Source organism: Crinia signifera, chromosome 2 (genome assembly GCF_055691185.1).
Source record: "Crinia signifera chromosome 2, ASM5569118v1, whole genome shotgun sequence".
In the NCBI taxonomy this organism is placed as follows: domain Eukaryota; kingdom Metazoa; phylum Chordata; class Amphibia; order Anura; family Myobatrachidae; genus Crinia; species Crinia signifera.
Window position 1 is genome coordinate 78,468,958 of NC_139218.1, and position 14,011 is coordinate 78,482,968.

General features: G+C 38.0%; 1 protein-coding gene across 2 annotated transcripts in view; it reads right to left on the reverse strand.

Annotated features, from left to right (window-relative positions):
* Positions 1 to 6,128: 6,128 nt before the first annotated feature.
* PTCHD1 (patched domain containing 1) overlaps positions 6,129 to 14,011 on the reverse strand; it is a 161,508-nt gene continuing 153,625 nt past the window's right edge. For both annotated transcript variants that reach the window (XM_083172462.1, XM_083172461.1), the window contains exon 4: positions 6,129 to 8,123. In XM_083172462.1, the coding sequence (XP_083028588.1) occupies positions 6,469 to 8,123 (1,655 nt within the window). In that variant the 3' untranslated portion in view covers positions 6,129 to 6,468. The remainder of the gene's footprint in view (positions 8,124 to 14,011) is intronic.

Here is a 14,011-nt window from a genome sequence, read left to right on the forward strand (position 1 = left end):
GGGCATGACTAGTGGCAGCATCTTCAGCACTACGAGGAAATGGTTCTTGTTCTTTTATTATTTTATCCTCCATATTTTTGTTCTCCATTATCTGTCTGAAGATATAATAATATGCTGCACAGGGGAGTGTACCCCTAAACCACACACACACACACAATAAAACATGAACAGATTCAATGGATTAAAATAAACCTTTTCTTTTGGGGTATTTAAAAATTATTATATGCGGGCAGCACAGGAGAGTGTACTCGGCCTAAAACACACACACACACATGGCAAAGCATAAATAAAATGTGGATTCAAAATAACCTTTATACTTTTAGAGTGTACACTGGACTGTCACTGGACTTATACAGCTGGTACAGCTGGGCTTAACAGCAGTACCACTGGACTTAACGGCAGTCCTGGACTTACTGGCAGTACCCCTGGACTGTCACTGTACTAATACAGCTGTCGTCTGTACTTAGCGGCAGTACTGGACAAAAATACTAAACTTCAGAAAAGCTAACTTCGAATTATTTAGAGAAGCCCTAAAAAGAATTGTGTGGGAAACGGTTTTTGAGGGGAAAAATGCGGAGGAAATGAGGGATACTCTAAAAAATGTACTCGAATCTTTAACTATTAAATACATTCCTAAAGTAAAAAGGTAAATTCAATAAAAAAAAAAGCCACCATGGTTGGACAAAAAAGTTAGGGCAGCAATCAACAATAAAACAAGAGTATTTAAATTCTATAAAAATAACTTAAATGAGGAGGTGTTCACCAAATACAAAGAATCAAACAACATTTGCAAAGTGGCAATCAAAGTAGCTAAAAGGGATTATGAAGAGCGCATAGCCACTGAAAGTAAAACTAACCCCAAGAAGTTTTTCAAATACATAAATAGTAAACGTATAATTAAGGACAACATAGGCCCACTAACCAATATCACTGGAAAAAGTTTTATGGAGGATAAGGGAAAAGCAGAACTGTTAACTGAGTTCTTCTCATCAGTGTTTACTAAGGGAGAGCAGACTGTGGAACGCACACATACCACAAATGGGATGAACAAGCCAGACCTCAATATTGATTTCTCTACTGAGGAAATATTATTGAGGCTCAGCAAAATCAAAACAAATAAATGACCTAGGCCAGATGGGATTCATCCTAGGGTACTAATTGAATTAAGGGAGGAATTAGCTTCCCCTCTACATTATATCTTTGATAATTCACTATCATCAGGAAAGGTACCAAAAGACTGGAGAATAGCAGAGGTAGTGCCATTATTCAAAAAAGGAAAAAAGGAGGATCCCGCTAATTACAGAATTGTTAGTTTAACATCTATAGTGGGTAAACTATTTGAAGGATTTTTTAGAGATGATATCCAGGAATATTTAGAACTTCATAGTTTACTCCGTAATAACCAGCATGGGTTCGTGAAAAATCGTTCATGCCAAACTAATATACTTGGTTTCTATGAAGAGGTTAGCAAAAACCTTGATAATGGAAACGCTGTAGATGTGATTTTCCTAGATTTTGCTAAAGCCTTCAACACAGTGCCACACAAGAGGTTGATAAATAAAATGGAGGACCTGGGATTAGGGGCAAATATCTGTAGATGGGTAGGGAACTGGCTGTGTAATAGAGAACAAAGAGTGGTTGTGAACAGTGCCGTATCAAATATGATACCAGTACTAAGTGGAGTGCCACAGGGTTCGGTTCTAGGGCCCATTTTATTTACCATTTTTATTAACAATATTGGGATGGGGTTACTCAGCAATGTGCAATTCAACAAAAAAGATTTAGGAAATAACCAGCTCAGAGATTCAGGGAAACTTGCTTGTGAGCCGGAAGATCGGGGCACGGGTACTGTGCTTTAGTGGGCTATGATAACCACACTTATTTAATTATCCCGACTCGCGTGTCAAATTGCCTATTGTTGTCTGGAGGATTGATGGCCTCCTGAGGAAAGAACCAAGCTGCAACCCAATAAGCGCCAGTTACAAAGTCTTTTGTATTGTGTTACTCAGCAATGTATCCATCTTTGCGGATGATACAAAACTGAGCAGAGTTATTAAATCATCAGAAGATGTCACCACGCTTCAAAATGATCTTGACAATCTAGATGAGTGGGCAAAAAAGTGGAAATGGACAAATACAAGGTCATGTACCTTTGGAGACATAACCAGTGTGCTAGTTATAACCTAAGCGGGGATGAATTGGGTAATTAGTACTCAAAAAGGATCTAGGAGTCCAAATAGACAACAAATGGGATGTAGTGCTCAATGTAATATAGCAACAAAAAAGGCCAACAAAATTCTAGCTTGTATTAAAAGGGGCATGGAAACTAGGGACTCAAACGTAATTACAGTATGCCTCTGTACAAATCATTGGTTAGACCGCACCTCGAATACAGAGTACAATTCTGGGCCCCACATTATAAAAAGGACATCATAGAATTAGAAAAAATCCAAAGAAGAGCAACATAGTTTATTAGGGAAATGGAGAATTTAAGCTACGAGGAATGATTAAGCAATTTGGGACTATTTACACTAGAGAAGAGACATTTAAGGGGGGACATGCTCAACATGTATTAGGGGCCAATATAAGGAACTGTCAAACACCTTTTTTTTCTGCTAGAAAGGAATCTAGGATGCGAGGGTACGAGTTTAGATTAGAAGAAAAAAGATTTTGTTAATCTAGAAGAAAAAATTTCTTTACAGTCAGAGCAGTCAAACTTTGGAACTCTCTTCCTGGAGAAGTGGTGTCGGCAGACACTATAAATACGTTTAAAATAAGGTTGGATAAACATTTATTGGTTAAAAACATCCATGGGTATGAATAAATAAAATAATCTGTCTTTAAAATATCAGAACATACTATACAACAAGGGATAAACTTTTATAAACATAGGTTGAACTAGATGGACGCAAGTCTTTATTCAGCCTCACCTACTATGTACATATGTAACTATGACTTAACGGCAGTACCACTGGACTGTCACTGGACTTATATGGCTGTCGGTTGTACCACTGGACTTAGCGGCAGTACCATTGGACTTAACAGCAGTACCATTGAACTGTCACTGGACTTAAACAGTTGTCGGCCATACCACTGGACTTAACAGCAGTACAGGACTCAATGACATTACCACTGGACTAAACGGCATTACTAAACTTAACGGCAGTACCACTAGACTAATCGGCAGTACTGGACTTAATGACAGTACCACTGGACTTAATAGCAGTACCACTGGACTTAACAAGAATTCTGGCCTTAACAGCAGTACATTTGGACTTAAAAGCTGTACTGTAGTAAATGGCAGTACCACTGGACTTAATGCCAGTACCATTGGACTTAATGGCAGTACCACTGGTCTTAACAGCAGTACCAATGGACTTAATGGCAGAACTAGACAGCACAGCACCACTGCATGGACTTATACAGCAGCAGAGGACACCAGCACAGTACTCAAACACTGGCAGCAGACAACACAGTACCACAAGATTGGACAACACTGTACTGCACAGGATACCACCTCTGCAACCAGGTCGCCACCCTATGCCAGTTTTCCAGAGAAACACAGAGTTGTCCAAAACCTCCCTCAACACTCTCCAATGCTGGAGTGAAGATGGCGGCGGGTAGCGGGGGATTATATAGAGTTCGGATCTCATGAGAATCACACACCAGGATTATGATATTTTGCCTCGTTCTGCCATACGTGCCTGGCGGGAAAATCCGAACATCACTCGTATAGCAGCTTGGATCCCGGCCATTCGGGGGGCGTCTGAATTTAGGAAATCTGGATGCGCTCATCTCTAGTACAGAATGTATAGTGAAAGTGAATTCCCAAAACATTCAATAGGAAATATTTACATTCCCTAATCTAGGACTTCTGTACACAGTATGTGTCTAGTTTTGTTTGAAGATGTGTGCAGACCACTGCCTTTTAGTTTTAATTCATTATGGTATATTGGTCAAGGCAAAACCACACTAAAGTCTTTTGGCTCTCTTTTCAGTTCGGTTTTAAATGGATAAATTCTATAATCACTGACATAAATTAACAAAAATCAATAAAAACAGAAAAAATCATGTAATGTAGGCAAGATAAATTCCAGATTTAATATCTGAATTCCAAACTATAGGAACACTTGATGCCGATTTTAGTTTTCTTCATGTGATCTGGACTGGGTTTTGATTCGGATCCAGAAAATTCAGGTGAATTTGGATTTGTACAGGACAAAACCTTAAATCTCTAGTTCTGTTTTCTGAAGGTTGTACAAGAAAAAAAAATCTGTGTGAATAAAAACAGCGAGAACTTGCAGTAATAGCATGTAGAATGTTTTTTTATTTTCATTTCTGCATTATGTAAATGTTGAAGGTGGTATTCTTAAAAGGACATTTGTGCAAGATCCCTGAGCTTGTACAACTCCGGACCTTAAAAAACAAATAAATAAAGAAACAAAAAACCTTACTGTGATATATATATATAATATAATACAAATTAGTTAGTGCCAATAGGTAGAGAATGGTTTTAAATCTTGGAAGGAATTAATAAAACACAACAGGCAAACAAACAAAAAATAATGCTACATCAGATGAGTATTTATCTACTTCTGTATCCAAACGCCTTTAGAAAAATATCCATACAGTACTTTATTGTTATGGAAAAAATATAGGCATTGTTTTATTCTGGTGCCAGGGACCCAAGCCCTACAGTAAGTCTAAAACAGATTTTGTATTCACTTACAGACAATTATCACAGCAACTATTGGTGTGTGATTCCAATAGCAAGATAAATACAACAAATGCAAATGATTGTGTGATTTTTTTCTGAATACAGTACCTCAACTTTTGATTTTAAAATGTCAGTTCAGAATAAAATCACAAAAAAGAGATATACTGTACATAGAAGTGGTAACAAGCCTTCAAAAGACTAGAGGAGTTGCTCTTAGCATCCATTTATCTTTATCCTATCATTTTACAGAGTGTACTTCAGAAATGATAGCTACTGTAGAAGCTGATTGGTTGCTAAGAGCAACTTCTCAACTCTTTAGAAGGCTTGACACACCTTCCCCATAATACTGTGTCTATATGCATGGTGGAAGAAAACATTCACAGGATGAACATTGATTTTCTGGCACCTGAGAGTCGCGCTGCAGGGGCTGTGACGTGCTGCGAGGTCTGAGATACCCTTCTAGTGGGAGGTGAGCTGAGGGTGGGGGTTCATTTTGCGGAGATCGCGCTGCAGGGGGCTTGTGTGAATGCAGATGATACCACTGATAATCCGGCAAAACGGGTAATACAACACAGTGCTGGAAGCAACAATGCCGGATTATCGGTGGTCTACCTGTATTTGCAGATCTTAGTTGTGGCACTGAAATATTGGTCTTTTAGAAACTTAGCAACTTCACTGATAAACACCTATCCTTCTAGAATATACATAAACACAAACAACGTGAGTGTAAACACTTTTTAAGATTCTTTCCTTAGTTTATATATATTTATCAAAGGAACTTTCCTATCTCACACACGGGTGCTGTACAGTGAGTGATACAATGTTATTTTAGTTAGTTTAGTGTTTTAATTGATACTACAATGGTGCACATAGTGTATTATATTGGGGAAAATAAATATATTTGCTTTGAAAGAAAATACTTCAAAAGCAAGGATAAAGAGCAGACTGTTCTGATAAAGTAAGATAAGGTAACAATATTGCTGAAAAATGTATGGGTACACAATCTGGGGGGAGGGGAACAATGTATGGGTACACAATCTAACTATACACTCACTTTGTAGGCATTTGGACTCAGCAACAGTAACAGCCTTGTAAGCAGCATAGAAATAGCATTTCCTGCTTAAATGAATGCAAATGGATCTGTGTTCTCTCCCTTTCCTGATATTCAATCTATTTCGTTCATTCATATATATATATATATATATATATATATATATATATATATATATATATATATATAGCTTGATAGACGGCGGCACTCACAGACGTAGAAATAAATCAAACAGGAAACCTGGCTTGTGACCAACGTTTCAAGCCTCCGTGGGCTTTTTATCAAGGTGCATTAGACCTTGATAAAAAGCCCACGGAGGCTTGAAACGTTGGTCACAAGCCAGGTTTCCTGTTTGATTTATTTCTACGTCTGTGAGTGCCGCCGTCTATCAAGCTATACATCACACCTGCCGGTTCGGTTTGGTACATCTGAGCGGGCACCCGACTAACACTGCACTAGCAGTTGCATTTTCTTGGAGTGCCGCACCTATGCAATTACATATATATATATATATATATATATATATATATATATATATATATAAACTATCACGCGTTTTGGAACATCATTTGATGGGTTGTATTGGATACTTGTTTTAATATTTATTACCCACACAGATCAGAAGTTCCATCAACACATTCTTTTAGTAAGACCTAGGGTGAAAAACAACAAATAAATAATAAAAAATATATGTTTAGAATCAGACAGTCGTAATTTGGTCAACCACCCTGGTGCTGTCCAGGTCCACCATCTCAACGCATTCTATCTCTTCACGGTTTTCCTGTGTTTTTTTTTCTTTCCGCTTCTTCTTTGATGGTGGCACAAAAGTCAGCATAACTGGCAAAATAGCAAAGCAGTGAAAGAAAGTGACAAAGGCTATCAAAAACAAGCACCTGAACAGTGTACGGGTCAGATTTGAAGGCACAGCTGCTAAAGGGATCAGACCAACAATGTAACAGAGGTAGCTCTGTAAAATGGCTACCCCATGCACTTCCAAGGAATTTTTCACCCATTTAGTTCTTGTGAAATCTTTTCCCAGGATAAAAGTTGATAATAGTGGTGCACAGTTATCTATTGTGTAATTAATTCCATAGATTAGGCAAAGTACTGATATGCAATCCAACTCGACTTTCCATAAAGTCATGAATCCTATAACTCCAAACTCTACAGAGGCCACGATTAACGTTATCCAAACATTGATGATAGAGCTTGCCACAAGAAATGCAGAGAAGAATAGCAGGAACAAAGCACTTATGCAGGAGTTCTGTAATGGAGCTCCCACTGATGAAGCATAACGATCCATGTATACAAAGGATGGATTGAAGACAATGAACTTTACTTTGGAGGTTAGAGAAAGTTTCCTTAATGTTTCAAGGAGGTCATAGAGTTCTTCCCTGTTTGTTTCCATTGTTTTTGCAATCAAGAACATCCGAGAGGCCACCACATCTATTTCATTGTTGTATTTTTTAGGTATGATAATATCTTCAGAAAAATGGGAAAACCGTGGATTTTTAAGAAAAGAGTACCTCAGTATATCTGTGAAGTTCTTTTTGGGTAATCCAGTAGACATGTTAAGTTTTCTGAGATAGTTTAAGTAGCTCTCAAACCAGGATATTCTCACAAACCCTTTTGTATACTCTAAGACATCCTCCTGAACACTTGTATTCCAGTATTCAATAGACTCATAGATGTAGAAACCTATGACGGGACTGTAGTTGCTGAAATACTTTTGCTGTATACCTGTGTAAGTAATGGTTCTAGTCTCGGTTGCTACTATGTTACTCAGATCAGATCCTTCGTTCACCTGCAGGTAGCCCATTAAGGCAAAGGAAATATAAACAAGGTAAAATAGAACTACAAAAGGTTTTACATATGTATTAGTTATCCAGTCACAGTAATAGCGTCTGAGAAAGCAAACCAGAAGATGACTTTCATAAGAATTTGTATCTTCGGAGTCTGCTGTGTCTTCACTAAATCTTGCGGTCATTAGAAACCTGTACCACAACGACTTGACCTGTAGAATTTCAGGCTTTGGCACCTTTCTGCAGAAAATACTATGCTGGTAATTATTTTCAATGTACCCAGTAAACACAAGGCTAGAGCCATAGAATGACAGTATGTAGAGGTAGTTGAAGAAGATTGCTATACATGAATTGCGGCAAAATATCCTTGCTGCTTCAATGTTTGTGAAGGGACTGGCACCAATCCCAAAGGTGACAAGATACATGGCAGTGGTGAGAGAAAAGGACGTCATGGTGTCTGCATACACAACAGCTGTCCTCTCCTTTACATGTTGGTCTTCTCTTGTTTTCCGCCAAGAAGATAACATTTCAAATGTCCCGTATAATCCATGACCTTGAAAGAAGAAAGAATACCACAAAGTTACAACACATACTCCCAACAAAACTTGATTAGCTAGAGTACATCACTTTCTAGAGATATTTATTACACCAGCCAGGAGTCTGACATCTAGACAACATATTTAGCATCTGCATTCCTATTTCCTGTGATTCACTGCACCTATCATTTTAATCTCCATATTGAACACGTCCTTTAGAAGCTGCAATTTAATACATTGAGAGTTCTGCTATGTTTAACTTCTAATATTTTCTTTCAATCTCTCATACAGGAATTGGAGACTTTCTAAAAATATATCCACAGACACACAAACAGGTTCATCCATCTAAAATGAACATACAGTACACTCCTACTATACAATATACATGCTTTTTTTGTTGAATTCTGTTTGATACAGGTAATATTTATAATAAATAAGTATTTCCTTCCTATTTATAATAAAGATGTGTTTCCTTTTTAGGCATCAAATACATGTAAAAGTTAAGGTCTTTAAACTCCTGTAATTAGTACAAAGTTTCACAGAGTGTTTATAATGTAATGCTCTGTCCATCCATACATCCATTTATCTACTGCTGAGGCTTGTGGTCAAATAATTAATTTAAAATGTGATCTGTTACTTCATGACATAATTTTACATTTTATTTAGATGTTATTTAAAATCATTAAGCAATAATGTGCAGATGTGTTCTCATGCACCTACCCTTAGCGCGAGTGAGCTGTGTATTATCTTTTTTGCTCAGGTGTGCCTACTGTATTCGCAATGTGATGCAACCATCTGAAACTGTATATGTTGAATAGGCATGGCCTTGCATCACAGCACTTTGTACACAGAATTAGACCTCACTTTATACAAGTGTTGCATAATAAATGAATTGGTGCAATCTTGAAAAGTGGTTTTGTCATATCGCATTCTGATTAAGGCACATATACCAGCAGAAAAGATGCAAACATTTTTTTTTTTGTGCAAGCCGAGTTACACGAAGACTGGCGCGTCAAGAAGGGATCACTCTCCTTGGGTGGTTAATTTTATAACAAGGAGAATGACCATGTGCATGTGTTCTCCTCAGTGTCCAAACTGCTACGTTTATGTATAGAAAGTGAATGGATCTCCTATCCTCCAAATGGTGGAGAATTCACTCTCCTTGGGTGGTTCATTTTATAACAAGGTGAATGGCCACTCCTGGCTGCATCTGTTCTCAGTGTCCACATGCTCATTAATATTTTTATTTTTCGGATACATTTGAATCTCCCAGTAGAAGTTGTTTTGGTCAATCAGAATTATTTAGCAAGAATTTAGTATCCTGAAACAATTGGTATCTATTGGGTGTCCCTATATAAAAAAGGGGTGTGAAATTATCAACTACTTCTGAAAAAGACAATACGTATTATATATAAGAACTTCATTGTTCACAGTGAATTTTCACAAACTATCTAAGGAAATGTAACCATCTTGACCAATAGAGGGTATTAAGAGATTTATATAAAAACTACACCCCTGAGGAAGTCTCCTTGTGATACAAAACGCGTCGGCTACATGTTTTCATCTGTGAATTGAAAAAGTCACTCATATTACAAAGAACTGTTGATAAAATGCTTGATGCGATTGATATATATATATATATATTTGAATAAATGTTTTATACATGGAAATTTCATTGATGTCTATACAAAGTGTTGATGTCTGTACAATCAGAAAATTGTCATAATACGGCGCTATATCACCCCATGGTGTGGTACTAAGGTAGAGAGGTCCCACTAATAGGGGATCAAGTATTATCAGCGACCATTATTTTCACTAGCGCAATTTTGGAGATTTTGTTTTGTTTCATTGCACTTAGCACTTTGCACTTATAAAGGTCGTCCTGATAAACCCTGACCATCGGGGCAGGGGTTGAATTCAGTTCACTCATTGTGAACCAGAATCGGACCCTTTATGTCTACTGTTAGCGCAAACTGGTACTGTGTTTTTGCTTTTTTTTCTATATGATTAAAAAGTATATCCAAGTAGTTATAGTGAGATTAATGTTTTTCTTTAGGCCTAACAATAATGACTATTAATGACAATAATGGTCTACATTTATAAATAGATACAGATAAAGCTTTATTTTGTAGTATAAAAAGAAATGATTAGTATTCTATTATGGATTACTGCTTATTATGGCTTTACTATATTGTTAGAACACTTACTGTATCGGTTTCATATCCCATATAACTGCAAAATGTAGTTTAGTAGATGGGAAACAACAATAGATATCGTATATATTCATTTTTTATAGGTTCTTTGTAATGACCATTGTAAAAAAAAGTTCTGGAAGAACAATCAGCACATTTTGTTTGACATTTGCACTTGAAAATTATTGACAATTAAGAACACGTATAAAACACAATGACTTATTATATCTAGTTTAGTGCAGTAATCTGACCTTGCAGAAAAGAACACACATTTAGTATTCATTCCATTCGTTTCTCCTTACAGACGTTACTGAATTGTCAGCAATTATGAAATATGGTCAATTACGTAGAATACAGTGTTCAAGGGCAAAATCTGTAATGGGCTCTGTATCAAAGCAAGTATCTGGGGCAGTATGAGTTGCTTATCCTTGACCTGACTGGCAATAATAAGAGCTGGCAAAAATACTTGAATTTAGCACCATATATGATTAATCTTCATGTACTCTAACGGCATGCCAAATATATATATATTTTTCTTTATTCCAGGTGTGAATATGAAAAACTGCTGCAAAAATAGAGTGTATCCGAATTGTTATACATTCAGCTGGAAAAACAAATCAACTAAACAGGCAGAAAAATAATAATAGAACATTCATTCAATGTAATAAATATTGTTTATGGAAAAATAATTTTAGAACGTGAACATCATAAATGTTCAAGTCGAAGCCTAAGTGTGTAGACTTATTTATGTTTTTTGAAAAAGGCCCCCTGTCTATATTTTGCTGCTATTAAGATACATTCTCAGAATGTATCTGACAAAATTTGAATATACAAAAATTGCATTCATATATCTACATATGCTCACTGCCGCAGCTATATTATCTCTGTAGTGCCAGGAAATTTGCATTAACAAATAACCATTTATGAAAAACAGATGTTACCTTATACATTGAGAATTTTAGTGCCATACAGACCAAGGCATTTGCCTCGCCTGAGATGCTCTGAGAAGTAGTATTAAAAGGGCCTACATACACAGCGACACTGCTGAGCCTCCGCAAGATTGCTCAGCACACAGCGGTATGTCAGCGCTTTGTGCTGAGCAATCTGTCAGGGCAAGTGTTCTCCACTGAGAACACTGGCCCTGAGCCTTTTGATTAATTCGATTTATCCAGCATGATGGATATTAATCACCGGGGAGATAGTGACACGCATGGCCGCACATCGCTATCCCTGTGCCCCTACACATGGAGTGATGTAGGGGCATTTTGTAAGCCACAGGTTCTCAAAGTTGGTCATTAATGAGTGCACCTTTTAGGTGACCTAGAAAAATGGGAACTGTGTGGGGTTCTGAGGACCGAGTTTGAGAGGGTGTGGATCAGTTGGTCACCAGCAAGTTGTTAGACAGTCATTAGATCTACACCATTAGGTCGACGTGCATTTAGGTCGATATGTGTCTAGGTCGACATGCAGTAAGGTCGACATGAGTGTATGTCACCATGGGTTACAGTGAAAAACCCCATGTCGACCTTTTGACTGTTGACCTAACCCATGTCGAACTAATGAACCTGTCAACCTAACCCATGTCGACCTAGACTCATGTCGACCTAAATGCATGTTGACTTAATGGTGTAGACCTAATGACTGTCTAACAACTTGCTGGTGACCCAATGACCGTATCCCATTTGACAACCACTGTTCTAAGAGATTCAGGGGCAGATTTATTAAGCTTGGAGAAGAGATAAACTGGAGATAAAGCGGAGAAAAGGTAAAAGGAGATAAAGCACCAGCCAATCAGCTGTGTTTGAAAAAGACAGTTGGGAGTTGATTGGCTGGTGCTTTATCTCCTTTTACCTTTTCTCTGCTTTATCTCCAGTTTATCTCTTCTCCAAGCTTAATAAATCTGCCCCTAGTAATGAGATAATGAGATCGCTTCAAAATGTCCGGGAATTGCTACATGTGTAGGCCCCATTGAACACAATCTTCAATCACCTAAGAATTTATGCAACATGCACAATTGCCAATGAAGCACAAAAGCAGAGATGTAGTGTGGAGCCATGGCACCCAGAGCAAGCTTATGTCACAGCACCCCCACATATACACAAGTACACAAACTAGAATAATGTGGACATTACTCGAGGCATCCGCAACTATACTACTGCATGTCATACAACCATTTATACTAGAAGGATTATTATATATTATCCTCTGTGAAACGCAGTTAAAATCCCGATAGTCAGGATGTTGGTGTTCAGTATACCAATGCCGGCGTGCCAACTGCCCTCACAACAACAATGCCAGAACTTCAAAAAGATCAGGATCCCAATGCAGGAATACTGGTAGTGCCTCTTACACATATAATGCAGACAGTAATGCAATTTACACACATAATGCCTCCACTAGTGCCAGTTACACATTATGCCTCCAGTAGTGCCTCACACATTATTCACCGGTAGTGCCTCACGTAACACATAATTCCTCCAGTAGTGTTTTAAATAACACATAATGCGCCCAGAAGTGCCTCACATCGCACATAATGCACTCTAGTCATGCCTCACATAACACATAATGCCCCCAGAAGTGCCAATTACACATTATGCCTCCAGTAGTGCCTCACACATTATTCCCCTGTAGTGCCTCACATCACACCTAATGCCCCCCATTAGTGCTTCACATAACACATAATTCCACGAAGTAGTGCTTCACAACACATAATGCACTCTAGCAGTGCCTCACATAACACATAATGCCCCCAGTAGTGCCTCACATAACACATTACGCCCTAAGTTGTGCCACTTGCTAATTATGCCCCTAGTAATACTTAGTAATACTCACTGCACTGCTGCCCACTCTGGCCTCTGCAGATCTGCAGTTGCTTGCATCTGAGCCCTTTTTACACAGATTCAGGCTCTGGTGCACACAGGTATACAAGTATCCTGAGTACCAACGGTCCGTGTACACTACTAAGATAGTTTTGTTACTTCTGGTAGATTTGCGAAAAGAAAGATGCTCAGCGCAGCCATTTTGCAAGGGCCCAGTCATTGGTGTAAATTGAGGCACTGTGTATGAATACACATTTATTTTCTTTATAAAAGAATAAAAAAGCAGTGCACAAAGATATAATACAGTATCGATTTTGCCAAATGCCAGAGAAGAAGAAAAAGAAGATTTAATGAGTCACTTATATTTAGCCCAGAAATCTCTATACAAAATGTGTTCTTGGAAAACGGTAGGCTTATAGCCAAAAGCACAGTACTATTGAATAAATACCACGAGTTCTAAATGTGATAATACCACAGAAGCAATGTTGAATAGAAATGAATAATTAAAATGTTATGAAAAAGCGTACTCTTACCTTGTGCTAGTTGACTCATGACCCCGTAAACTTATTTATCTTTACTTCTATTGCTTTTTATTATATATTTAGTCCAGCTTGCATTCTAATGATCACAATAAGACAGAAAACTGGGCACTTGTGTACAGTAGTTTCATGGCGGCACTGGGATCGCATCCCATCGTACGCAAATCGCATCTCCTCCTGACCTGTTCATACCCATACTATACACGTTGGCGTGGAATTGATTTTCTAAAGTGTGGGGAGCGCAGTGAGCCACCAAGCCCTTAGTGTGGTGAGCGGGCATGAAAAAATAGCCCAAAGCATGATGAGTACAGAAATCCCCGCGAGGGAACGTGGACTACTTGATGTGTATTCTGTG